Here is a 26,975-nt window from a genome sequence, read left to right as displayed (position 1 = left end):
GTTTTCCAAAAATTATCATATTGGCATATTACATAGAAATGTATACTTTATTCCTATAAAAGTCTGAATCTATTTAAAATAAAAACATCCTTGTATGTTAAAGTGGCAGGACTTGCTGCCCAGTCCCGGGGGCCCCTTGTCCCCTGGCATGTGGTGGGCTGCTAGCTTGGCCAGTGGCTCTGCCCCCTCCACACGTCATTCTTCTGCGCGGACATAATGATCCTGACATAACTAAGGCTGTGATTCTTTGTTAGGCCAGATATAGGCGTTCGTTGAATTCTGCAACAGATTGGCAATAGCTGGGCAAAGATTTAAGAAAATTCTATGGAGGAAGCATAAAGCGCTCTGTTCCACGGGGGGCGGGGCGGACTAATTTCAGAGCCACCACCTTTCCACTTGACGAGCAGCTCGTGGGGGCCTGACCTCAAACAGCAGAGTGACCGGGTCCCCCCTGAGGTAACACCCTCCATGGGGGCCAGTTTCTTGGCTGGTGCGCATTTCCAGCAGGAGCCATGGGGCCATCCCGCCTCTCCGTTCCCCAGCCCACCCTGAATTCCAGGGCTTGGAGTCAGGCACCTGGTTGGTGCCCAGTGCAGTGGCCTTGAAGGCTGCACATTGGCACCCTCGCCCTGTGAGGTGCTGCTGGTCCCAGGGACGCTCAGACACCTGACTTGCAGGGCCGCCATCTTGTTACCTGGTGAGGTGTGGCTGCAGGGTGGGCTTCTCAGAGGCGCCTGCTGTGGACTTGACCTCGAGGGTTTGCAACATTCTTTCCATGTCTAATAAAGTTCTTCATGTAGCTCCTGTTCTTGTATGTTGAGGTGCAGCCTGGTTCTCAGTCGTTGGTTTGAGCCAGGCCATCTGTTTCTGTTTTCTTTCTTTTTTTAAAAAAAGATTTTATTTATTTATTTGACACAGACAGAGATCACAAGTAGGCAGAGAGGCAGGCAGAGAGAGAGGAAGGGAAGCAGGCTCCCTGCTGAGCAGAGAGCCAGATGTGGGACTCGATCCCAGGACCCTGAGATCATGACCTGAGCCAAAGGCCAAGGCTTAACCCACTGAGCCCCCTAAGCACCCCTGTTTTCTTTTTTTTAAGTAGGGTCCACACCGAGTGTGGAGCTTAATACGGGGCTTGAACTCATGACCCCGAGATCAAGACCTGAGCTGAGATCAAGAGTCAGATGCTTAACTGACTGAGCCACCCAGGTGCCCATGCCATGCCATCTGTTAAGGGCTTTCTGGGTAAAGAGTGCTTGTCTAGTGAGGAGTGCACCTGCCAAAGAGATGGCCAACACAGCGGTTCCCAGCTCTGGCTGCACAGTGAGGACCCCACCCCAGACCCGCTGGGTCAGACACAAGGGGCATGAGGTCTCTGGTGCTGTAGCGGGCTGCGCAGACACAGGTTCGAGGGCAGACCCAGGCTCCTTCCCCCTCCCTGGGCTCTGTGTGAGCCTCTCCTGACCACGGGTGGGGAATTGGCCTCCTTTTTCCAAACACGCAGCCATGTCACTCCTGATCCTGTTTGCCTAGAGTAGCACTGTCCAGAAGAGACACAGATGTGAGTCACATGGGTCCTTAAAATTTTTCTACTACTTAAAGTAAATAGGAACAGATGAAAGGAAGTTTAATAAGCAGATGTATTTAATTCAGTGTATCCAGAGTATTATTTCAACACAAATAATGCAAACACAAATCAATGCAAACGTTATTGTTAAGTATTTTATATTAAAAAAAATATTATGTATTTGAAGTCTGTTTTGCATGTTACAGCGCATCTCCATTTGGACCAATCTCAGGTCATTACGGCTGCTTGTAGGCTGTGGTCACACACTGAACAGGGCATGTCTAGGGCATCAAGGCCATCATTTATTTACTTATTTATTTGGCAACTTTTCTGGTTTCTTTTGCTTTTCTGCAGACTTCCTCAAACTGTAAGTCTGCTAGCACACTTAACTGTTTACGAGACTCTCTAGGTGCAGGGGAAAAGTCGTGAAAAAAGGTACTTGCTCCCAAGGATCTTATACTGGTCGGGGAGGCAAGTCACAGACATAAACACTAAACACATTTTATGACGTGGTAGAAGGTGATTAATACCTCTGCTCCAGGAAGAAGTACAGAGACTCGGAAGTGCCATTTAGGAGGAAGGCTATAGCTGTAAAAGGGGTGGTTGGGGCATGTCAAAGGAGAAGAAATGCTAACTGCTAAAATCAGGAATGAAAAAGGGACAATACAACTGACCCTACAGCAATGAAAAGATTATAGGGAGTCTGTGCAGAAGTGTGTGCCAAGGTGGATAACTTAGATGAAACAAATTATTGGAAGGACACAAGTAACTGAAAATGACTCAAGAAGAAACAAAAAATCTGAATAGGACTATAACAATGACAGACTCATTGATGAGCGAGAAATTTTGAAATCTCCCACAAAGAGAAGCCCAGGCTTCTGGTCAATTTTGTCAGACATTTAAAGAAGAATTAATAGCAGTCCTTCACAAAGTCATTCAAAAAAATAGAAGAGGAAGGAATTTTTTTCCAACTCCTTCTGTGGAAACAGTAATACCCTAATACCAACACCAGAAAAGGACCCCATAAGAAAGAAAACTAATATGGATATTGATGCAACATCCTCAAGAGAATATTAACAAAATGAATCTAGCAACATAGAAAACGGTTATAGATTATGAACAAGGAAGTTTATAATGGGAAGTTGGTTCAACATACAAAATTCAGTCACCATCATACAGTATATTAATAGAATAAGCAGAGAGATTATCTGATTATCTCAATAGATCAGAAAAGTATTCAACAAGATCTGATATTTTTTCCTGGTGAAAATACTCAACAAACTACGAATAGAAAGGAATGTTCTCAACTTGATAAGGGTCGTCTATGGAAAACCCACAGCTGACATATTGCACGATGAAAGCTGAATGCTTTCTCCCAAGGTCAATGTCAGGTCAGGACAAGACAAGGATATCTACTCTTTCCACCTCTGTTAACACGTGCAGGACGTTCCAGCCAGGACAGCTGGGCAAGAAAAATGAAAGCACCCGTACTGGAAAGGAATGGGTAAACCCATCTCTGGGTTTGCAGTTGACATGGTCTTATATATAGATTATGTTAAGGAAGTCCCAGGAGGATGATCAGAACTAAAAATGAATTCAGCAGAGTTGCAAGACACAAGATGAAGATATAAAATTCCATTATATTTTATTACACTAGCAATGTTTGATCCCAAGATAAAATTAGGAATTAGGATAATTCCATTCACAATAATATCTAAAAGAATAAAAAACTGAGTAATAAGTCGATAAAAGGAGTGTAAGAACTTGAACACTGAAAACCACAAACTACTGTTGGAGGAAATTGAAAACATAAGGAAATGGAAAGACATCCCATGTTCATGGACTGGAAGATTGAATGTTAAGACAGCTGGACACTGCAAACTGACCTACAGATTCCATGTGATACCTGTCAAAGTTCCAGCTGCCTTTAAAAAAATCAACAAGTTGATCCTAAAATTCATATAGAAATGTGAGGAGACCCAGAAAGAGCCAGAATATTCTTAAAAAGGAAGGACAACGTGGAAAGACTTACACTTGGTAATTTCAAAACTAGGGGCGCCTGGCTGGCTCAGTCGGGGAAGCATGTGACTCTTGATCTCTGAGTTGTGAGTTTGAGCCCCACATTGGGGGTAGATAATACTTAAAAAAAAAAAAAACTATACAGCCACGGCAATCAAGACGGTATGGGTACTGGCATAAGGGTAAATAGAGGGGAATAGGACTGAGAGTCTGGGATAAACCCATGTATCTTATCGTTGGATTTTTGGCAAGGACAACAAGACACCTCAATGGGGAAAGATTACTGTCCATTCAACAAATGGACAGCTGGGTGTCCATGTGCGAAAGAATGAAGTTGGAACCCTACCTAACACCATAACACCATGATCTCAAAATGGATCATAGACCTAATTGTAGGAGCTAAACCTATAACATTCTTGGAAGAAAACAGGAGTAAATTTTTGTGATCCAGGATTTGGGAATGGTTTCTTAGGTAGGACACCAGGAGCATGAGCAACAAGAAAAAGAGGACATAATCAGCATTAAAAAGTTTTGTGTTTCCAAGGACACCCTCAGGAAAGTGAGAAGATAATCTGCAGAACGGAAGAAGATATTTGCACATTACATATCAGATAAGGAGTTCGTGTTTAGACTAGTCCAAGAATGTATTGTCTAACAGTAAGAAGACAACCCAATCAGAAATTGGGCAAAGGACCTAGATAGACATTTCTCCCAAGAAGATGTCCAAGTGCACGAGGAGTGCATGAAGAGAGGCATTTGGGGAAATGCCAGCGAAAACCACGCAGACCCCACCTCACTTCCACTCGATGGCGAGTGCCACGAAGGCTGACAGTGGCCAGCGTTGGCGAGGGTGGGGGCTGGAGCCCTCACGCTGCTTCTGGGGACGTGGAATGGCGCAGCTGCCCTTGAAAGCCGTTCCTCCAAATGTTCCATTCCTAGACATGTACCCAAGAGCAAGGAAAGCACAGGTCCACATAGAATCCTGCTCCTTGGAGCCGGAATCCTAACAGCCAGAGAGTCGAAGCCCCCCGAATGCCCATCGACTGATGAATGGGTGAGGAGAGCAGGCCGTGTCCACGTGATTGTGAAGCCTTGGCATAAGAAGAGATGAGGTCTAGTGTGTTCAGTACACGGCACGGCAGCACAGCCCAGGGAATGTGGAGAGAAGCCAGTCTGGAGGCCCACATGTCGTATGGTCCCTTTACCTGACGCATCTGGGGCAGGCGGCTCGTGGGCACAGAGGGCAGCGTGGGGGCACAGCGCATGCCGGGTGATGGGAATGTGAGCTTAGCTTACACCGTCCATGGTGACGGACGGACGGTTCTGTGCTATAGTAACAACCATTGAATTATACACTTGAAGTGGGTGAATTGTTTGGTCCATGAATTCTATCTCAATAAAGATGTTTAAACCTAAATAAAACCAACATAGAAAAAAAGAGAGAACTCTAGCATCTGGCTCTCAACCCCCAAATTGCCGAGAAGTGAGATTTGCAGTGAGAGCGGCTTTGGCTCGCAGCTCCCTGGCGCTGTCCCCGCCGTGCCCGTGTGGGGCCGTGGCCCAGCCGATGTGAGCCGTTCCCATGGCCCTCTGCCTGCTGGGGCGCCGGTGGAGGCAGCGGAGGCCGGAGCCTCTTGTCCTCCGTGTTTCTGAAGCCAGGCCCGGCTGGCGCTGGTCCATAGCGGTCTCAGAGCAAGCAGAGCGGCGAGACTGGGGCCAAGGCCCACGTGTCTTGGTTCTGGAAGGCACCGGGGTGGTGGGAGGCCTGTGCTCCTGCCTCTGGAGGGCGAGGCTCCCTGGGGAGCAGGAAGAGTGGGTCCCAGGGGGTGTGGGACCAGCCTCGGAGAGGGGATTGCTGTCAGCAGGGTTGGCCATGACGGGGCCAGGAGGGCTGGAGTGGGGGCGGCAGGGAGCCCAGACCCCAGGTCCTGTTATTCCTGGATGTATGGTCGTCTCTCTGGGTCCTCAGCAGGGCTTTCTCCTTTCTTTCTCCCTTCCTGTACCTCTCCTTACCTCCTCTCTACTCCCCCTGCCCATCCTCCAGGCTCCCACTGTCCCCAAGCACCCTCCGAGGTTCCCCCCAGCCTCCCCAGAGCAGGGCCTGAGCTGGGGCGCTCTTGTCTTGAGTGAAGCTGCCAGGTGGACGCACGTGTCAGGGAGGGGTCCTCCGAAATACTTTGCCTTCGGGGTTCGTCCCGGGGCTCCAGTGGCTTCTGTCCTCCCTAGCCCTGGACTGTGCCATCTGGGGCTCCCGGGCCAGGGCCTTGCTCCTCAGGGGCCCTCGTCTGCGCTCCCCCCCCCCCCGGTGGGTCTGCTTGGGGTCCTGTGGCAGCACTGCGACTTGTGAGGTACACAACTTCGAGGTGCCCAGCTGGGACGGCACGTTTCACTTCCTGGAGGACATGAGCAAGCGCCTGTCTTGATACCCTGCTGGACGGTCTGCCCTGTGGGGGGTGTTCCCCTGTCTCTTCCCACAGCAGTTCAGAGTGTGCCGACCAACGGACTGGCGTTCCCCTCCCTGCTGGGGGATTGGGGGCCGGGTTTGTCCCTCTGTGTCCCTCCCCCTTCCCTGCCTTTGAAGGGTCCTTCGGAGTCCCCCCTTGATGCCTTCCTAGGGACCATAGCTTCTCCTCAGAAGGGGTGTGGCGGGCTTCATGGCCCCTGACCTTGCGCTGGGCATCGAGGTCCCTCCGTCGGGGCTGAGCTGCTGTTTCGAGTGTCAGGATGTCTGCTTCCTGGCCTCATCCGAGTCTTCTGTGCTGTCCCATGTCGGGCAGATAGGGTGTCAGCCTCCACCCACACAGCAGTGTGTCCTGCCCCATATGGAGCCGGCCAGGTGCCCGGGCCCCAACTCTGCACAGCCTGTGGGTTTGTGGGCCTCGCGGGGCTCGCACAGGCTGGCCGTGGGGCTGTGGGTGGACAGGGGCGCCTCAGAGCCCCAGTTGTCGTGAGGGTGGGTCGCACAGCATGCCAGGAGCTGGCTGCGTGGCCTCCTGTCCCAGTCCAGGTTGTGGCATGTCCCCTGTGTGCCATCCCAGGTCCTGAAGCCTCTGGTGGCGGCAGCATTTCCCCGGGGGGCTGGGAAGAGGAGCTGGCTCAGAGCCAGAGACCCCCGGCCCCCAACGAGCGTGGTTGGCGCTGTAGACCGGCCGCTCCTCTGTGCCCAAACCGGGTTGCCGATGGGGCCCAGCCGCCACCTTGCCCGTGCCAGGCCCCCACAGATGCTTGCTGCCGTCCGTCCCCTCCTGGCCTTCTGCCCGGACCCCCACCGCCTTCTTCCGATGCGTGTGGAGGGAAGTCTTCTGAAAAACCTGGTTGTCAAGAAAGTGTTACAAGCACCAGCCTCTACCCTCCCCCTGATTGTTTCTCGGAGACCCAGCTGCGCACAGCACAAGGACAGTCTATTGTGAGATGCTTGCGAGGTCACTCTCCCCGTCCTCACTGGCTCAAAGTGCACGCTTCAGTGGCATTGAGCACATCCACTCTGGGGGGCGGCCACCACCACGGTCTGTCCCCACAACTTTCTCCCGCGCGAGGGAGACACTAGCCCCCATCCCCTGCCCCCGCGCTGCTGCCCCCGTCTGCTCTCCGGCCCTGTGGGTTGGATGCCTCCCAGCATCTCCCAGAGCTGGAACCCTACAGCGTGTCCTTCTGTGTGCGGCTCCTTCCACTCAGCGTGGCAGCCTCCGGGGTCAGCCACGCGGGAGTGGGTCAGGGGGTCCTTCCTCTTCCAGGCTGGGGACGGACCACATTCTGTTCATCTGTTGCCGGACATTCCGGTTGTCTTTGTCTCCCAGCTGCCGTGAACAGGTTGTGCACAGGACATGTTTAAAAGACATTCACGTGGTGTCCTCCTTCTAGCCACAACTGTGTGACACTGGGCTGTGTGGCCCTGGGCCTCCATCGAATGTCGCTGGTTTCAGTCCTCTATAAACCAGGAGGGTTGGGGCAGGGACTTTCTGGGGTCTCTTCTGACCCCGTGTGTTGGTTCTGTGGAAAACCACACCTTTGCTCCGAGGCCTGCCACAAAGCTTACCTGTTAGAAGCTCAGGGCCCCTAAGCCGATCACACGGATGTTTGTACCCTTTGAGAAGAAAACTAAAGAGGGTTGACTTCTGCTTGACCTGAAACATAAAACAAAAACAAGTCCCTAAAGCTTTAATTGAAACACACCTTGCAGGAAAAAGCCCAAGTCACTGTCAGTTCCCGCACCCCTCCGGCCTCTGCCGCCGTGCAGTAGACACTGGGCAGCTCGGGGGGCTTGTGCGCAGCGCACAGTGTGTCCCCTGAGCCAGTGGAGATACTGGCCATCCCTGTTGCTGTCCGTCCTCTGGGGCTGCTGCAGGAGTGACCTGGGCAGTCACTCAGGGCTCTCCAGGGGTCTGGCTTAGCTCTGTCCCTGTCCCTGACTGCCTGGCCCTGTGTTTTTGGGTGGCTGTGTCTTGGGCCCCTGCGGAGCCCCAACTAGAAGTCCCGGGTGCCGTTTTGTGGAGAGCCATCACTGTGGCGGGCCTGTTTCTTCCCGGTGGGCTTCTGCATCTGTCCTTGGTCACACTAGTGGGGCAGCGACACAGACCCCTTTCCAGGGAGGGTGCCGGGCCCATCCCAGGGCCGAGGACATGGAGCCAGGCTCAGGCACTGTTGGGGGCAGCCCCTGGGCATGCAGTGGGACATGGAGGCACAGGGTGGGCTGCAGGCCAGGGCACCATCTCTTGAGATTTCAGTAGCTGGACGTGTTGTCATTATCCCCATGCAGAGCAGGCAGCCTCAGCACCTGCTGCCCAGGACCCTATGCACCTGCTCCCTCGGGGCCTTTGCTGGACCCTCCTGGGCCCACCGGGCCTGATGGTCCATGGAGGCCACAGACCATGGACAGGTCCCTCGGGGTGTGTGCCTTGCCCCACTGGAGTTTTCCTTTTGGACTAGGATTCTGAGGGGGAGGACCTCTTGGGTCCTTGGGCTGTGGCCAGAGCCTACACCCCCCCTTTCTCTGCCTCTCTCACCTGTCCCATGCCTTGCAGAGTGGACATGGGGACAGGTCAGGGCGGGGTGTAGGCACCCTGAGGCAGGGCGAGGGCCTGGGTAAGGCCCAGAAGGGCCGTGTGGTGGAGGCTCCAAGCCTGGCTGGGCTTACCCATCCTGTCCCAGTGTCACTGCCTCTGTGCCTGGCCCACAGCTGATGACCAGTTTCCACAGCAAACTGGAATCCCCGCCATCCGGGGTCTGGAAGCAGACGCAGTGTCCAGGTACATTTTAAGGGACAGCCCAGAACTCACCTTGCTGCTTCCCTCCCAAACATGTGAGGCACCTGCCCCCTTCAGGTGGAGCTGTGAAGGGGTGATGGCCCCCCACAGAGGGGTTGCTACAGCCTCCTTCCCACTGACGTGGGGCTGACAGTGGAAGCAGACCGCTTACAGAGAAGGAGGTGCAAGCCTCTGGTGGCCTGTGGACACAGGGATGCCATCAGCCCCAGCCCCGCTGCCTCACCCTGGGTCCACTACGGGCTTCGGGCCCACAGATGCTTCTCCCTGTTGGCCGAACCGCCAGCCTCCAGGCTCAGCCCTCCTGCTGCCCGGGACATGGGCCCTGGGAGCCGGGGGTGGGGGTGGTGCTGGATTGGCCAAGGCCTCCCGGTGCCCACAGGAGAGGAATGCCAGAGACAAAGATCTGACCTAGCCAGCCTGGGGGGAGCAGCCGTCCTGGGTGGTGCTGGGGTTCTCCTGTCCTGCCTCTGTCCTGATTTTGGTCTTTGCTTGATGCATCCCTGGTGCTTGGGTTCGGTCCGTGGCTTCTGCGAGGACCCAGTGTAGTTGTCACTGGAGAGTCCTGGAGAATGTTGGTTACTGGAGAGAAGGGGGGAAGGACAGCGGGGGACAGTGAGCAGGCAGCACGCAGGGTGGCCGGACAGGCTGCATGGAGGGCAGCCTCAGCAGGGCCCTCTCTCCTGTCCCGTGCGTGTCCCCCTGCCCTCCCTCCCTCACCCTCTGCCTCCACAGTGGCAGGGGCATGGGCGGTCCTTTGGGTAAATACCCAGTAGTGCAATTGCTGGACCCTATGGTAAGAGAGTGTTGGTGAGATATCCCCAGTGTCCCCCAGAGCAGCGGCACCCGTCTGCGCCCCACCAGCAAGGAGGGCGCTCCCGCCACTCTGCACCCAGTACTGGACATTGTCAGGGTCCTGGATCTCGGGCGTCCTAATCGGGGCATAACGGAGTCTCCTTGTCATTTTTTTTTTTTTAAAGATTTTATTTATTTAACAGAGATCACAGGTAGGCAGAGAGGCAGGCAGAGAGAAAGGAGGAAGCAGGCTCCCTGCGGAGCAGAGAGCCCGACGTGGGGCTCGATCCCAGGACCCTGGGATCACGACCCGAGCTGAAGGCAGAGGCTTTAACCCACCGAGCCATCCAGGCGCCCCATCTCCTTGTCATTTTAATCTGCGTTTCCCTGACAACACTGGACGTGGGGTGTCTGTCCACGTGCTTACTTTGTCTTGGACGAGGTGTCTGTGCCTGTCTTCGGCCCATTTTTAAACTGGAGTGTTTGTTTTTCTTACTGTTGCACTTCAGTAATTCTTTGTGTGTTTTTAATGCAAGTCCAGTCCCAGATGTGTGTCTGGCAGATACTTCCTTTTGTCTGTGGCTCATTTTCTCAGTGTCCTAACCTGTCCCGGAGCAGAAGTTTTATTCTGGTGAAGCCCATTCGGTCATCTGTGTCCTTCATGGAAACGCTTGTGGTACCGTATCTGAGAAAGTCATTGCCAAGCCCAAGGTCACGTAGATTTTCTCCTACAATGTATTCTAGGACTTTTATAATTTTGCCTTTTACATGTAGGTCTACAATCCGTTTTGAGTTAATTTTTTAAAAAAGATTTTATTTATTTATTTGACAGAGAGAGAGATCACAAGCAGGCAGAGAGAGAGGGGGAAGCAGGCTCCCTGCTGAGAGCCCGATGCGGGGGTGAGGGGGCCGATCCCAGGACCCTGAGACCATGACCTGACTTGAAGGCAGAGGCTTTAACCCACTGAGCCACCCAGACACCCCAAGTTAATTTTTGTAATAAATGTAATGTCTGTGTCTAGATTCTCTCTCTCTCTTTTTCTGGCATCTGGAGAGTGAGTCGTTCTAGGACTTGGTCTGTTCAGGCTACCGTGATCAAAATACCACAAGCTGCGTGGCTTATGAAAAATGATTTCTTACGGTTTGGGGGGCTGGAATTCCAAGGTCATGGTGCCCACACATGTAGCGTCTGGGGAGAGCCCACAGCCTAGACAGCTGTTGTCCCTGTGTCCTCCTGCCATGGAAGTGTGGCAAGATCTCTCCGGGGTCTCTGTTCTAAGGCGCTGGTCCCATTGGTGGGGCTCCAGCCTCCTGACCCCCTCACCTCCCAAAGACCTGAGACCTCACCTTGGGAGCTCAGATTCGAACGTGTGGATTTGGGGAAACACAAACATTCAGACCACAGCAAGCACAGCAAGCATCTGTTGCGAAGGTTTCCTCCGCCGGCTTGCCTTTACTCTTCGCCAAGAGTCGGTTGACTCCGTGTGTGGGTCCCTTTCTGGACTCTCTGTTTGCTTCCATTGATGTGTTATCTCTCTTTCCACCAAACCACGCGGCCTTGATTACCACAGCTTCTTACTAAGTCTTGAAGCCGGATGGCATCAGCCTCCGACTCTGTTCTTCTGTGGTCTTGTGTCGGCTACTCTGGGTCTTTTGCCTCCAAATGGACTTTAGTAGCAGTTTCGGTTCTTTCTGGGATCTTGATCAGGACTGTGTTGAAGCTAGGCCACGTGGGGAAGAACAGACATCCTGACAGCAGGACGGTCTTCTACCCATGGACTTGAGACGTCTCTGCATTCATTTCGTTCTTGGATCTCGTTTGTGGAAGTTGGGAGTTTCTCTTCTGTAAATCTCGCACCTGTTTTGTGATACCTAAGTATAGTTAGTTCATTTTTTGGGGGTGATGGAAACAGTATAGCGTTTTAAATCTCAGATTCCGTTGCTTGTTGCTGGTGTGTAGAAAAGCAGTTAATTTCATATATGAATCTTATATCCTGCAACTTTTTTATAATCGCTCATTAGTTCCAGGAAGATTTGTGGTTTTTGTTTTTGTTTTTTTAACCATTTGGGAGACTTTTTACGTAGGTAATCATTCATCTGCAAAGAAAGACAGCTCTATTTCTTTCTTCCCAATCTGTATACCTTTTATTTCCATTTCTTGTCTTAGTGAATCTGCTAGGATTCCCAGTACAATGTTGAAGAGGAAAGCATCTACTTTCTCCAAAAGTATGAGGTTAGTTGTAGGTTTTTTGTAGGTTCTTGCTAAGGATTAAACTGTGGCCCGCCCCTCCAGATTGATAGGTTAAAGCCCTAGCCCCAAGTGGGACTGTATTTAGAGATAAGATCTTTAGGAGGTAATTAAGGTTAATTGAGGTCATAAGATTGGGTCTTTATGAGAAGAGACGCCGGAGAGTTTACGGGCTCTCTTTTCCTGTGTACCCACTGAGGAAAGGCCCTGTGAGCATTCAGGGAGATGGTGGCCACTTGCCAGTCTAGAGAAGAGAGCTCACAAAAGAGCCCAGACCCCGAGGGACCTTGATCTTGGACCCCCGGCCTCCAGAAGTGTGAGAAAATAAGTTCCTGTTTTTAAGCCATCTAGACTCTGATATCTTGAGCCAATGCAGTGTTTGTTCTTCAAGTTACGGTAGCTCTGTTCCCAGTTTGCTGAGATTTTTACTACGGATGGATGTTGGATGTTGTCAAAGGCTCTGCTGCATCTGTTGATACAATCATGTGATTTTCCTTTTAAATCAGTGGGTGTGATGGTTATGTGAGCTGGTTTTCAAATGTTGAACTAGCCAGCTTTGCCTGCTGGGGAGACGTTGCTGCTTGGCCGTGGAGTGTATTGTTGGACTCTGCTAGGATTTTGTTAAGGATTTTTGCATCCGTATTCATGAGAGATGTTGGTCTGTAGTTTCCTTTTCTTATAATGTCTTTGTCTGGTTTTGGTTTTAGAGTAATGATAGCTTCACAGAATGAGTTAGGAAATAGTCCCTCTGCTTCTTTTTTTTTCTGGAAGAGATTGTAGAGAATTGGTATAACTTCTTCCTCAAGTGTTTGGTAGAATTCACCAGTGAACCCACTGGAACCCACAAGAATATCCATTTGGTGTTATGCCAAACACCACTGGGCCTGATGCCTTCTGTTTGGGAAGGTTATTAATTGATTCAATTTCCTTAACAGATATAGGCCTCTTCAGATCATCTGTTTCTTCTTGTGTGAGTTTTGGCAGATTATGTCTTTCAAGGAGCTGGTCCATCTCATCTGTGTCGCCAACTTCTGGGCGTAGAGTTGCTCATCGTATCCTTTATTATCCTTTAATTTCCGGGGGTCGGTGTTGGCCCCTTTTGATCTCTGATTTTAGTAATTTGTGCCCTCTCTCCTTTTCTCTTATCCTGGCTAAAGGCTTATCAATTTTATTGATCTTTTCAAAAGATCAGTTTTGGTTTCGTTGATTTTCTCTATTTATTTCCTGCTTTCAAGTTCATTGATTTCTGCTCTTTTATTATGTCTGCTGCTTTCTTTGTATTTATTTATTTTAAAGATTTTGTTTATTTGACAGACAGAGATCACAAGTAGGCAGAGAGGCAGGCAGAGAGAGAGGAGGAAGCAGGTTCCCCGCTGAGCAGAGAGCCCAATTCGGGGCTGGATCCCAGGACCTTGAGATCATGACCTGAGCCGAAGGCAGAGGCTTAACCCACTGAGCACCCCAGGCATCCCTGCTTGCTTTGTATTTAATTTGCTCTTCTTTTTCTAGTATCCTAAGGTGGAAGCTTAGATTATTGGTTTTAAGTATTCTCTTCTACCATATACATTCAATGACTTGAATTTTCTTCTAAGCACTGATGTTAGTAAGTCCTGCAAATTTTGTTAAGTTTTATTTTCATTTTCATTTAACTAAAATAGTTAAAATTTTTTCTTGAGTTTTTTTCTTTGACCGGTGTGTTTTTTGGAAGTGTGTAGTTTGACCTTCCTGTGTTTGGAGGTTTTCCAGCGGTCTTTCTGCTTTTGTTTCCAGTGTGATCCCACTGTGATCTGAGAGCACGATGTGTATGACGTCTCATCTAACAAGTGTGTTACAGTGTGTTATGGCCCTGAATGTGGTCTGGGTGCATGTGTGTGTGAGCTTGGGAACGTGTGTTCCGCTCTTGCTGGGCGAAGGCTCTGTCAATGTCCCATAGACCTAGCTGGCGGAGGGTGCCGGCGAGTGTGGCGACGGCCTTCGTGGTTTTCTGCCTGCTGGGTGCGTCCGCTTCCCATGGAGGGTGGTGACGTCTCCAACCATGAACGTGGACTCATCGACTTCTTACAGTTCTGTCAGGTTTTCCTCGTGCCGTTTGATGCACTTTCAGTGTCCACACTAAGGATTGTCGCGTGTGAGGCCCCTCTTTACCCTGATAACCCCCCTTGCTCCCTCTGCTCCCTCTGAAATCAGTGCGGCTGCTCCCGTGTTCTCCATCCCTTTGTTTTTTCCCTTGTGGTAAAATACACATAATATAAAATTTACCATTTAAACTGATTTCAAGTATCCGGCATCCGTAGCCTAAGGACATTTGCGGTGTGCACAGACATCACCACTGTCTCTCCAGAACCTTCTCATCTTCCCACAGTAGCTCTGTCCCAGCATGTTCCTCCCTCTCCAGACCTCACCGCGTCCCCTGGGCTGATGCCCGTCTTGGGCCCATCACCTCTGCTGGAGCCCTCCAGGAAGCTGCTCGAGGGTGTCTGTGGGCTGCAGGGGAGCGCAGCGTGGCGGGGGAGGGTGACGGTGTGAGCTGTGAGACTGAAACCGGACGCTGCGGACACGTGCCAAGGTCAGGCTCTTCATTTGTGTGGGACTGGCTGACCTTGGTGTGACTGCAGAAAGTCACAACGATTAGTCACCACTGTGCACACTCAGGCCCAGATCTCCTCAGGGCACCTGGCACAAGTGGTCGTGCGGGGCCCTGCCGGGGTCTTCCTCTGAGCTGCACCCGCAGGACTCCTGGGGAAGCCGCTCCTCTCTCACATTCGGGTGTGTGTCCGTGGCCGGGCGGTGGACGCTGGCTGGCGGCGGCGGTGTTTCTGCCCTTCCTCGCCGTTTCCTACTTTGTAGGGGGGGTTCATTCAGCAGACATCTGTCGCTGGACTTCGGCGGGCCTCATAGGGTTTCAGAAGGGGGTCAGGATTGAGGCCTGGAGACTCAAAGACCCTCTGCCCCCATTCCTGGCCCTCATGACACTTCTTGAGTAAAGATTTCTGTGGTGAAATAATTAGGTTTCAATTAGCAATAATTGCACCTTGGATAAACCTCATTGGCTACGATACTGCCACTGCTCAAAGCTGTGGTGAAATAATTAGGGAGAGGCTGCACCTCATGACTCCCTAGTTGGACACTCCTAGCACAGATGACCATATTAAAGGCTCTGAGAAGTCCTGCAATTAAAAAAAAAGCAAGCAAGTAAGGAAGGAAGGAAAACACCATTTAACTTACTAATTCTCAAACTTTACCTAAAAAGCCCCCTTTGTACCTACCATCTGTTGACTGCAGAGGTAAAGTCTGAGGAACATCATTTGGGAAATGTTTGTCTGGTGCACACAGTGGCACATCAGGTGGAGCTGAGGTGAGGGCCCGTGTGTGTTGGGGGCTGAATTGTGTCTCCTCAGAATTCATATGTTGGAGTGCTAACCCCGGGATCTCAGAATGTGACCCTTATTAGGGTTGTGGCAGATGTAATGAGTTAAGATGAATCATCCTGGTGTAGGATGACTCCTCATTTAATATGACTGTGTCTTTCTAAAAAGGGGAAATTTGGACAGAGACAGGCACATAGGGAGAACGCCATGTGAACATGAAGGCAGAGGGCAGGGTGATGTTTCTACAGACCAAGGAGCACCAAGGATCTCCAGCCAACCCCCAGAAGCTGGGGAGAGGCCGGAACAGACTCTCCCTCATGGCCTCAGGAGGAACCGGAACCTTGATCTTGGACTTCTAGCCCTTGGGCCTGGGAGACAATACCTTTCTGCTGTTTAAGCCACCAGTCTGTGGTGCTTTGCTGAGGTGGCCCCAGGACATTAGCACAGCAGGGATGGTGCAGAGCTTTAGTTTCTTACAGGGGCTCAGAGGACCGGGCTGGGAGCCACCGGGATTTCAAGGGCCTGGGAAGGGCCTGGGTTGGACACCAGGGCAGCCGAAGAACAGGCCGTTTTCATCACTGGTGGTGTGGTAAGTTGTTGTGAATCGCCCAGCTAATGTGCCTTAATAACTCTATGGAAATAACCGAGATGTTCATGGCAGGCCATTTCTGAGGAGGGACATCGGACACATCCCCAGTGCCTGTCGGCTGAGAAAGTGCTCGGCGACCCCTGGAAGGAATGCTGTCTGCTCCGAAGAGGACAAGTCGTGATCTAGGTCAGAGCGTGGGGATTGTGTGTGAGGTGACACTCGACACAGAAGGCAGTCCACAAACCAGGCTCTCGCACGTGTGGCTTGCGTGGACACTGCCGAGGCCACAGGGATACGGGTGTTCACAGATACGGTGCAGTGTTATCCACACTGGTCTCCAGCCAGGCTTCTTCAGACCTGCTTCCCCGTGTCCTCCCTGGACGGCGGTGGGACGCGGTCCCCAGAGGGAGAGCCATCCTGTCACTGGGGATTGGTGGCCCTTGTGGGCCTGGGCTCTGCACATCACTCCTGCAGCAGGACCCGGAGCTCCTGCCCAGTGGGACACATTTTTGCCCAAATCCTGCTGGGGACCAGCACGCTCTCCTCCCTGGCTCCAGCCCCAGGGCCGGGGAGGCAGGGGGGAAGGCCGGGAGGCTGACATTCCCTCCTGGCGTCCCCGGGGTTGGCGTCCTCTGCCGGAGCAGTTTGCAGCTGCCACACATGGAAGGGTTGTTCAGTGTGTTCGAGAGGGAGGGGAAAACAGAGTGTAAACAGGTGCGGGTCCCCCAGCGGGTCATAAAGGTGGGGGCGCCTTCCACGCGTTCTTCCAACTACCTCGTTGGTTCCGTTTTCTGCCAGGAGCATGGGTAATGCATACTACAGTCGCAGTAGTCGTAGCATAAGCAGGAAATACATAACAACAATCGCAGCCCTCCGTTTCATGTAGAAGTTAATGTTTCCTGCCCAGTTACCTAAGTCGATCGAAACCATAGAAGGACCCCTCTCTTCCTTCCCCAGAGCTAGTCTCAGTCAGAGGTAGGAAAAGGGCATCCCCCAATACACAAATAGCAGCTTGATTCAGTTTAAACGAAGGGGAGGGAACAAGTGAAGGGCGTCCCTGGCTGGTTCGACCGGAGCCTGGCCGGCACCCCCTGAGCTGAGTCTATCTGGGCCCGGCCAGGCTGGGGAGAACGCGGTACCGCTCCAGCCGGTCTCAGCACCGACTGGTGAGTGTGCAGTGGGGAGACTGGAGGAGCGGCCAGCTGCTTCTGCTGCCTGCCCAGCCTGTTCCAGAAGGATCGGTCGGCCTGCCGGCGGGGCGCTCAAGAGGGCTGTTCCCATCCAGAGCAGACCTCCACCCCCAACTCCGTCCCCAGCTGCGGGGTGCCTGGGCCAGCAGATGAACCATGGTTGGGTCCTTTGCTTTGACTCAAGGCTTTGGTTTGCTCGGCTGTGAACTCTGAGACCTGCGGGAACGCAGCGGCCCCCTGCAGGCACTGAGGCGGGTCGGACCCGGGCCGCAGCCGGGCTCGCTGCGGGAAGGCCCGCCCCCGGGTCGCCGTGGGGCACCTGTGAGGTGTGGGCTGGACCTCCGGACTCCTTCCCAAACCTGGCGAGTCTGCGGCTCAGCAGATGAGCCCCCGCGTGGAGGGCGGGGTGAGGCGGGACGTGAGCCGGGTGGGGGCGGCCGGGAGAGGGGCCGCCGCTGCCCCCCAGGGTCTGCCAGGAAACCGGGTGAGAGCCGAGCCGCCCAGCTGAGAAGCAGGGGCAGCTGCGGGCTGGAGTCGCAGGGGCGAGTTGAAGGGTTGACAGGGACAGGGGGCGGGGCTGCAGGGGCGGGGGGAGGGGCGGTGTGGGATTGACAGAGGGGGCAGAGCCAGTAGAGGCGGGGAGGGCGGGGCTGGGGGTAGGGGCGGGGCCGACAAGGACGGGCCAGCGGGCGGGGCGGGGCTTGCGGGGCGGGGCGGGCAGGTGGGCGCGGGCATAGAGCGGGTGGAGCAGGGAGGGGCGGGTCTTCGTGGCCAGGTGCGGCGGGGAGCGGGCGCTGCGACGGGCGCAGGTGGTGCGCGTCAGGGGCAGGCTCCCTGTGGCGTTGGGTGGGGGGCGGCATGTTGGGGCGGTTCAGAGACTGGAGGAAAGTGCAGGGCCGGACCTTGCTGCTGCGGCCACAGGTTGGGCGGGCAGCAGCGGGAGGTGAGTGAGGACGCGACCCCTGCGCCCCTGCGCTGGCTGACGGGGGCCCTCACGGCCTGCTGGCTCGCTGCGTCCGCCCCGGGGGACGAGTGGGCTTGCCTGTACCGCTGGAGGGGAAGGGGCGGTCCCCAGAAAGAGCGAGAGACTGGGATGGGGCGGACTGCGGAGAGTAGGCCGCAGGAGGTGGTGGGGGCATCTGCCGTGGGATGGAGGGTGTTTCCTGAGGGGCTGTGTCCGTGGGACCCCTGAGCAGAGCAGGAGGGTCGGGTTGGGGGGCCCCGGCCCACACCAGGACAGGCTACGGAGAGCCACAGACAGGCAGGTGCCGGCATGGTCTCTGGACTGTACCCAGGTGAGGCTGCCCTTTGTGGCCAGAAGCTCCAGGGGCCGTGGACCACGTTGGCTTGTAGGGGAGAAGCCAGGAGGACAGCTGCAAGGGTGCAGGGAAGGGCGGGGAGGAGAGTGGGGAAGAGGGCAGGCCTGGTTGAGGGACCGCTTTGAGCCAGGAGGTCACCCTGCTGCCTGCCTGGGTGGGGCCTTCTTGCTGGTGGAAATCACGGTTCCTGTTCGAAGTGATTAGAAATGAGTGTTCAGATTCTGAGGCCCCCGGCACCAAGGGCGCTGTGGGGCTTTTAAGAGTCAAGTCAAGCCGATTAAAAAAAGAGAATGTCTTTTGAGTCCTTGCTGGTTTGAGACTGAGAAAATGACCCCGTCATTTACTGGGACCTCAGTAGCAGAAAACCGTCTTAGGGGGGTCAGAATAGAGACCCCGGCTCTTGGTCAGGTAGATGTCTCTCGATGACATATTTCTGGGGGCAGGATGGGGTGAGTCCCAAGGAAGGACGCTGCTGGCCTCACCTCTCTCCACCGTGTCCTGGATGTTGGGACCCCTGGCAGGTGGCCTGAACAGCACGTTTTTCTCAGCATACTTGCGGTTCTGGGGGACTTCCTTGCTCAGGGTCTGGCAACTGGCTGAGCTGGCCGCGAGGGGAGGAGGCGGCAGCTGCTCTGAGATGCCAGGCTGAGGCCCAGTCCAGGTGCAGGGAGGGCAGGTGGTCCATCTGGGAGGCGCAGTTCCTGGCAGTCCTTCAGGGCCAGCCCAAGGGGAGGGGGCAGATGCCTGGTGTGGGCCATGAGATTGGGTTTGCCATGACCAGAGGCCGGGGGGGGGGTGGTTCCTGGGGGCTGCACAGCTTCCCTGTGCTTGTCCTGCCTTGCTGCCTGATGGCCGGCTTCTCTCTCCAGCGAGTCCACGTGGGGAGTTGTCTGAGTGCCTGGAGGCCTCTCCTGGTGACTCCCACAGCATCTACCGTTGGAGACCCCTGCCCCCTGCCCAGCCCCTCATCCTTGGACTGGGTTTGAATGGGCATTGGGGTGCAGGTGCCTAATGGCAGACAGGGGTGGGGGCAGCCCTTTCTAGAACTTTCCTCTAGGCCAGGCAACAGGGACTACCCCAGAGGGGCTCCCAGAGGTGCCCTCCTCTCACCTTGGTAGGTGAGACCTTGGGGGGAAAAAGGTCTGTGTCCGGTATTGAGTGCCTGCTGGATGCACTGTGCCTGCTGCCTTCCTTGTTCCCTCCTAGTCTAGTGTCTGGCCTCTGCCTGCCTGCCTCCGGCCTTACACAGGTCCTCACCGCCCCGGGAGGAAGCAGGCCCCCGGATGTGGGGCAGAGGGGCAGCCCCTGGCACGGTCTGCATAGCTGTCTGTCCAGAGGTCCAGCCTTCTGGCTGTAGGCTCATCATCATCTTGTTTGCGCCCTCCCTGCTGCGCGCCAGGCGGGACTCCTGCTCACTCTTGTTTATCCTGTCCTTACCCTGTCTGGTGGGAGGGCCTCATGTGACCCTCCCTGGTCCCAGAATGATCCCACCTCCGTCCCCTGGGGGCCTCCCTTGTGGCCCACCCTGCCCCAGCCATTGGCAACTTGCAGGTGGGGCTCAGGCCTAGGCCATGAGGTCAGATTCTAGCACAGGAAGTCCTGACTGTCCCCCGGAGGCTCACGGAGCCTGGGGTAATCGTGGGCCAGCAGTGGGTGGGGCTGGGTTCCTCTCCAGCAGTCAGTGAGCATGAGACCAAGGCAGTGGGGGCAGATGGTCATGCAGGCCTCGATCAGCCCTTGGGCGGCCCTGGGAGCCTCTCCTGCCTCTGCAGCCGAGGGGAGACAGGCTCAGAGAGAGCGATGCAGTGTGGACAGAGCAGCTTTCAAACCCAGACGGGCAGGAAGCTTCTGGTTTTCCCCCTTCCATGAGGGTCAAAACACCATCCTTCTCTTCCCTGTCTTCTAACATAGTGAGAGGGAGCACAGGGGCTGAGGGCGTGGACGGAGCCGTGTGCGTCCCCAGCCTGCTTGCTCCCCCACAAACAGCCCCCACCAGCTTTTCCAGCTGACTTCAGGAACGCAAGGACGCAGCCCCGCGCAGAGCCGTTGGTCACAAGGAGCTGCGCTGTTAGATTTAGTGCAATACTCACATTTTTTCAGGAAAGTGAATAGTACGCTTTAATGAAGTTTTTTCTCCGAAAGGATCCAGTGGTGCCCCCTCATCAGCGGGGACATGTCCCAGGGCCCACAGTGGACGCCTGAAGCTGCGCGGAGTTCTGAGCTCCGAGGGCACCATGATTTCTTCCTGTGTGCGCACGCTGGGTTTAGGCTCTGTTTATGGATCGGGTTCAGTACGTGCTTGCGAGGGAGAGCTGTGTCACAGCAGGCCGTCGGAGCAGAGGCTGTGTGAATGCTGTCTCCGTGCACTGGCTTACAACGCCGGGCGAGAGAGTGACGAGCCCTCGTGAGCAGGTGACCGGCTCAGGCTGGGGACATGGCATGAGGTGGCTGCTGACCTTTGGACCGCATGTCCGGAGATCATGACCTTCCGGTTGGGCATGGGGCCCCGACTCTGTGGGAAGCAAAGCCAGGAGGAAGGGGGACTGTTGTAGGGCAAGTGTTCTCTGTTGGAGATGTTGCATTCCCCGCGCCCACAGCAGCTGTGGGTTTATCAGGCTGCGTGGATGGTGGGGAGGCCTGTGCCTGCGGGGCCTTTGGGAAGGAAGACGGTAGAGGGGCCGCTGCCTGGCCTGGTGTGCTCAGCCCAACAGGGCCACTGTGCCCGCCTGTCCCCTGTGGCCTCCCAGCTGGACTGAGACCCTTCCTGAGACATTTCCTGTTCCCGACCGACTCCCAGGAACCTGTGTGATGTTATTAGGAAATCAGATTAAACTAGGGCTGGTGACAATGGAATACCACATGGGACCCAATGGCACCCACACGGCCTGCTCGGGGTCCTCTGTGCCACCCCCCATGCCCCTGCTCTCAGAAGCACCAGCACTGCCGTGCAACTCGGGAGGGGCCCTGTCCTCCAGCTGGGCAGCTTAGTGGCACGACGCTTCTCCCTCCCTCCAGAACCTTTGATGAATCCCAGCTACACTGCCTGGAGCTGGGCTGGTTCGTGGCTTTGGGGAGGACTCGCTGGGCCTCACGGTTTGGTGTAGAGAGCTAGAGGAGGACACTGGGAGACCCCAGGCAGGCCCTTCATCCAGCAAGGACGGCAAGAACACAGTCTAGCAAGAGCTGGGTTTCCCCCAGGCAGGGGGTCTCTGTCTGGCAGGCGCCCAGCACAGGGGCCAGGAGCATCTGCCCGGAACAGGTCACAGCCCAGGCTGGGCTTTGGGGTCGGGTGCTAGGTGCTCACAGGGAGGTTAATCGACTCTCCTCTGTCTCTGTCCCCCATTTCCTCCCCAGGGGGGCTTTCTCTGTGGTCCGGCGCTGTGTCAAGCTCTGCACCGGCCATGAGTATGCAGCCAAGATCATCAACACCAAGAAGCTGTCGGCCAGAGGTAGGCATGGCTGCGCCGGTGGGGGCCGGGCTCCTGTAGGCCTGGAGCGTGGCGGGACGGGGGTGGCATCTCCTCCGGCCTGGTGGGGTCAGCCGCAGGGAGAGGAACCCATCCGCTCAGACTGGGGTCACTCCTTGACTCTGGTCTGGGAGCTCCTGAAGGCTGGCAGTGGGGGCACTCGGAGGGCTGAAGACGTCTCGTGAGCAATGCTGTGGGGTTACTGGACCGTGGGACCTCTCCAGGGAATGGTTTGCCGAAGTAGGGCAGGGCTCTGGGCCTGCAGGGTTGAGTGTGGTGCTGGGCAGGAGCCCGTCCACCTTGTTGTCCCTCTGGAGCCCTTGCTGAGTGGTGGCCCAGGCTGGGCACACAATAGAACCCTGCCCTCTTGGGGTCCAACAGTGATGTGTGGTGGGGTGCTGCCCTCAGCAGGTTTGTCAGAGTACACAGTTGGGGGCAAGGGGCAGGGATCCAACAGGCCCCCCGATGGACCCCAGGGCCAGTCAGGAGGAGGGCGGGGACCCCTGGGCAGAGGGAGTCAAGCTGGGCCCCAGTCTGGTGCTGTCTCGCTTGCCTGGGGAACCCCGGTTAGTGTCCAGACACAGATCTGAGCTGAGAGGCTCCTTCTCTGGTCTGAGAGGCGCTGGGCTTGGGTAGTGCTGGCTTACCTTCCCCCCGAGATGTGGGGTCCAGTCTGTGGGGTCTGCAGGTCAGTCTGGTGGCCTGCAGGGCACACCGTTGAGTCCCCGTGCGAGTTCTTCCGACCTGTTTCCAGGGGTGGGCTCTCCTGTCCAAGCTCACGGTGGGGGGCCTGCAGGGCCGGCGGGGAGGGTCAGTCCCACGTCCTCAGAGCCTGCTGCCCTCATGCGGGCATGAGCAGGGAGATTCTGGGCAGACCCAGAAGCACGAGCTCCTGACCGTCCCTTGATGACCAGCCCACCCCCTCCCCAGGGGGACAGTGGTGGGCTCTGCTGGCCTCTGTGGGGCTGGCTGTGGTGGCTGGGCTGGGAGGGGGAATGCTGTGGATCTGCTGCGACTCTGTGAGCCAAGGCAGCCCAGAGCACATGTGCCTGGACAAGGTGACACCACAGAGTGTGCCCTGGCATGCACACACACGCACACACACTCATGCACGCACGCAGCGCACACACATGCACATATGCACGGACACAGCATACACGCAGCATGCACCATACACGCAGCACACGCGCCTACATGCAGCGCACATGCACACACAGCGCACATGCAGACCAGACACACATGCAAGCAGCTCACACGCATGCACGCAGCTCCTGAGGTCCCCGACACCAGCTGGGGGATGCGAGTGGATGCCGGCTGTCGGTGGTTTGGGAGGTTATGGCTGCAGGGGTGGAGTCCCTAAGGCAGGAGGAACATAGGCTTGTTCCAGACCATGGGAGGAGGAGAGGCGGCCCCCCTCAGATGTCCCCTAGACTGTCAAAGCAGTCCCTCTCCCCACGCTTGGCGCTGAGCAAACATCCTTGTAAGCCACTGCAACTCCAGGTGTGGGCATGAGCAGCGGGGAGGGCACAGAGCAGTAGGAGGGTCTTGAGGGATGCATAGGAGTTTGTGAGGCCCAAGCAGAAATGGACATGGATATGTTTCTGTGGAATCATGCGGCTCCCCTGCAGTACCCTCCCCCCTGCCCTGTGGGTGCCTTCAACGTGCTCTACAGGCAGGGAGGGTCAGGACCAGCAGAAGCTTCAACTTGCAGGTGTGTTGGGAGAGTACCACTGCACCTGCTCACTCTGCCCCCGCAGGAGTGCACCTTCTCGCCCCTTCCTGGCCTGACAGCCTGCTTTGTTGCCTCTGTGTCCCTGAGGCCAGGCCCCTGGAGCCCTTGCCAGTGTGCGGCTGGGGAGCTATGTGGAGCCTGGGGCTCCGGTCAGCCCTGCTCCTGCCCATGTCCTCACACACGTGTCCTGGGCACAGCCTGGGATGGGTGGTGGGAGCAGGGCCGCAGCAGGGCTGTGGGGAGCCAGAGTGGCTGGCCCGCCCCGTCCCACCTACCCTCATGCTTTGCCCCTCATGCTCAGTCCTCTGCACTGCCCAGCACTGGGAGGGGGGTCTGGGACATTTTTGTTTCCTTTGTAATTCTTTATCAGGGAAACTTTAAAACATCCCCAAATAGAGAGAAGGGGACAGCATGGTCCCCCAGCTTCGACAACTGTCGACTCTCCGCCGACTCTGCTTCATCTGTAACCCCCGTCCCGCAGCCCATCCCAGATGCCCTGCTGCTCCGCACGTTGTTGCTTAGCACGTCTGTCCAAGGGAGGAGCAGTCTACACAGACGACTGGTCGCCTCCCCTCTGCGGAGGCCTCAGGGTCCTCAGGCCCTCCCCAGTCCCTCCCGGCTTTCCTAGCTGAGGGGACAGGGTCTCTGTGCAGACTCTTGCCTTCGTGCTCAGCGTGGGCCAACAGTGGGCTGGGGCTTGGCACCAAGCCCTCTCCCCCCATGCCTCAGTGTCCCCAGCCATAACAGGGATGAAACTAGTGTGTACTTGTTCCAGTTTGTGTGGGGAGTAAGGTGCTTAGGAGTGGCCCACAGGCACAGTGCTGCCCAAGACCTCCCCTCTCTGCCTTGCTCCCTCCCCTTCCTGGCCACCCAGCCTGTAGGTTCCAGGCCCCCTCCTCTGTGAAGCTGCCCTGGGTCCTCCCGCCCAGCTTGGAAACCCCCCAAGTCTGGAGGCATCTCTCTGCCGATGGCTTGTTCCTAGAGGGCACTATCAGCTCTGTGCCCTTCTTGCTCCCAGACCCTCTGTCAGGCTGCCAGGCAGCCTTCCATAGGCCTCAAGTTCTCCCCTGGCCTGACGCACCGTCTGGCCCTGTCTGCTCCCTCCCACCAGCTCTCCTTAGGCCCTTGGATTCGTCCAGTGCCTCATGCCGTTGGACCTTTGCACGTGTCTGTTCTCTCTGGAAATGATTTTCCCAAACTGTCTGTTGGTGACATTTCTTCAATGTGTCTGCTCTCTGCCTCAGTAGAATGTGGGACCCAAGCACCCTCTTTGTACTATGGCTGTCTTTGCCACCAGACTTATAGGCCCTGGGGGCAGGGCCTGGATCCGCTGGGTTCCCCACCACGTCTCCCACTCTGGCCAGAGCCCGGCGCTCCAGAAGTGGTGTGGAGGGGATGGCTACATTCCTGGAGTGAATGCATTTTGGTGAGGGGCATACACAAGAGTATGCTGGAGATGGGTTAGGCTCCCAGATAGGATGCCGGGTGGGGATGGGGTGGAGGTATCTAGAGGGTTGGGCTGCTGGGTTGGGCCTGTGGGGCATGCCCCTGGTCATCTGGGACGTCCGGGCACCCGAGCGTGGTTGGGAAGTCTGGCGGCCACTCCGTAACTAAATCCCACAGGGTCACAGAACGTGTCCTGAGCGAGGGCACCCAGCCTGTTCTGTGGCATGTGCCAAACCACTTCCCAGATCTGTGTCCCGCTGTCCTTCTGGGAGGAGGGATGGAGAGGGGCCCATGGATGAGGGGGAGGGACCCAGGGCAAGTGCCTTAGAAAGAGGAGTGGTGGGAACTGGAGACGCAGAGCCCTTGTCCCCCACCGTCCTGTCCACCTGTTGCTGGGTCCAGTGCACTGTGGAGGGGGTCCCCACTCCCCCCCACAGGGTGCAGCAGCCTGGCTCCTTTGAGGCTTCTGGTGATAGAGAAGTGGCCGGCCATACGCAGTGGCCAGGAGCATACAGGCGTCACCTGCCCTGGACACACGTCACCTGCCCTGCTCGGTCACGGGTGCTCCTGGGAGTGCCAGGACACTGCAGGTGGCCCCCACAGGTGCCGTGTGCTGTGGGGGCTGTAATGCTTCCTGTGTCTCCAAGGGGGGGGTACAGTGAACACACCTGGATTGCTGGGTACTGTTCACAGAAGCAGCTCGAGGGACGTGAATCACCTGGGGTCAGGGCCTGTGGGCATGCGAGTCTGCAGACCACGTCTCGTCTCGGCAGCGACCCTGGGTGGTGGCTAAATTCAGGGAAGGAGGGAGCTGCCGAGGAGGGGGGCCTGCCCTGCCCTTCAGCAGCACCGTATCTGCAGGAGGCTTCTCCATGACCTTCCTCACCCCCTGTGGTCAGGCTGGGCATACCTTCCTCACCCCCTGTGGTCGGGCTGGGCACCTTATTTCACAAATGAGGGAGCTGAGTCCTACAGAAGTCAGGAGAATTGCTCAGGTTCCCCCAGCGGTGCTGAGCAGAGCCTGGGGCATGGGCAGCTTTAGGGTCCACCCAGCTGGGGGGTCTGATGAGGGTCAGGCATGGGGCTGACCCCACAGAGGAGGGGCTGGTATCACAGGTGGGGCTGACCACACAGGTGAGGTCAGGTGGGGCTCACAGGTGGGGTTCACCTCAGGGGAGGGGCTCATCTCTGGATGAGGGGACTGAGTGACAGGTGACAGATGAGGAGATGAGGTCTCACCTGTAAGCCTCCTGGGACCCGCAAGCTGATGCTTGGCTCACCCCCAGCTCCTTCCTGGGTCACTTCGGGCTACACTTTCCCTAGGGCCTGCGTGGCTCCTTGTGCCCTGGGGCATCCCTGCACGAAAGTGTGATGGGGCGGGGCAGACCCAGCCCCCTCCCACCAGAAAGCTGAACCGGCCCTCTTGGCACACCGAGTCCCAGGTTTCCCAGGTTTCGCTGGGGGGGGGGCGCCCCCCCATGACCACAGCCCGGCAGCGGACCCGGGCTCTGCGGAACTGGGTTAATGGAGGACGCAGCGCCGCATTGCAGGGGCGGCTGAGCATGCGCGGCTGGCGCCCCTCCCTCTCTCTCCCTCCCCTGCGCTCCGAGGTGGGGACCCTTCCCCACCGTCCCCTCTCCTCCCTCCTATCCATTCTCTCCTCCCTCTCCCTCCCTCTCCCCTCCTCCGGATCCGCCTCCCTCTCCTCGCTTAACATCCTCTCCCCCTCCCGCCTGCCCCCTCCCCGCTCCTCCCCAGTCCCAGCCCCAGCCCCGGCGTCCCTGACTGACCCTGACTGACCGACTGACCGGGGCACTCCGGGGCTCCTCCCCGGGCGCTCGCAGCGCCCCCTGGGGCTGATCCAGGGTCTTACAGTGTCAGCGGGTCCCAATTCCAGATAAACGATTAATTTTTTAGAGTAAGCGTGTCCCAGACCCCCAACCAACTTTTAGTCCACTCGGCCCTCATGTGGGGGTT

The 26,975-nt window shown here is 56.2% G+C and overlaps 1 protein-coding gene and 1 pseudogene across 10 annotated transcripts in view; one reads left to right on the top strand and one right to left on the bottom strand.

The window, feature by feature from the left end:
* CAMK2B (calcium/calmodulin dependent protein kinase II beta) overlaps nucleotides 1-26,975 on the top strand; it is a 77,321-nt gene that overhangs the window by 6,104 nt on the left and 44,242 nt on the right. For all 10 annotated transcript variants that reach the window (XR_004276948.1, XR_004276947.1, XM_032305407.1 and 7 more), the window contains exon 2: nucleotides 21,708-21,802. Coding sequence is in view for 8 of the 10 variants with exons in the window: in XM_032305407.1 (XP_032161298.1) it covers nucleotides 21,708-21,802 (95 nt within the window). In the remaining 2 variants the exon portion in view is untranslated. The remainder of the gene's footprint in view (nucleotides 1-21,707; nucleotides 21,803-26,975) is intronic.
* LOC116569719 lies at nucleotides 14,838-14,963 on the bottom strand (annotated as a pseudogene).

Source organism: Mustela erminea, chromosome 11 (genome assembly GCF_009829155.1).
Source record: "Mustela erminea isolate mMusErm1 chromosome 11, mMusErm1.Pri, whole genome shotgun sequence".
Classification (NCBI taxonomy): domain Eukaryota; kingdom Metazoa; phylum Chordata; class Mammalia; order Carnivora; family Mustelidae; genus Mustela; species Mustela erminea.
The sequence above is the reverse complement of the archived record's forward strand: the minus strand, read 5'-3'. Positions and strand labels throughout refer to the sequence as shown.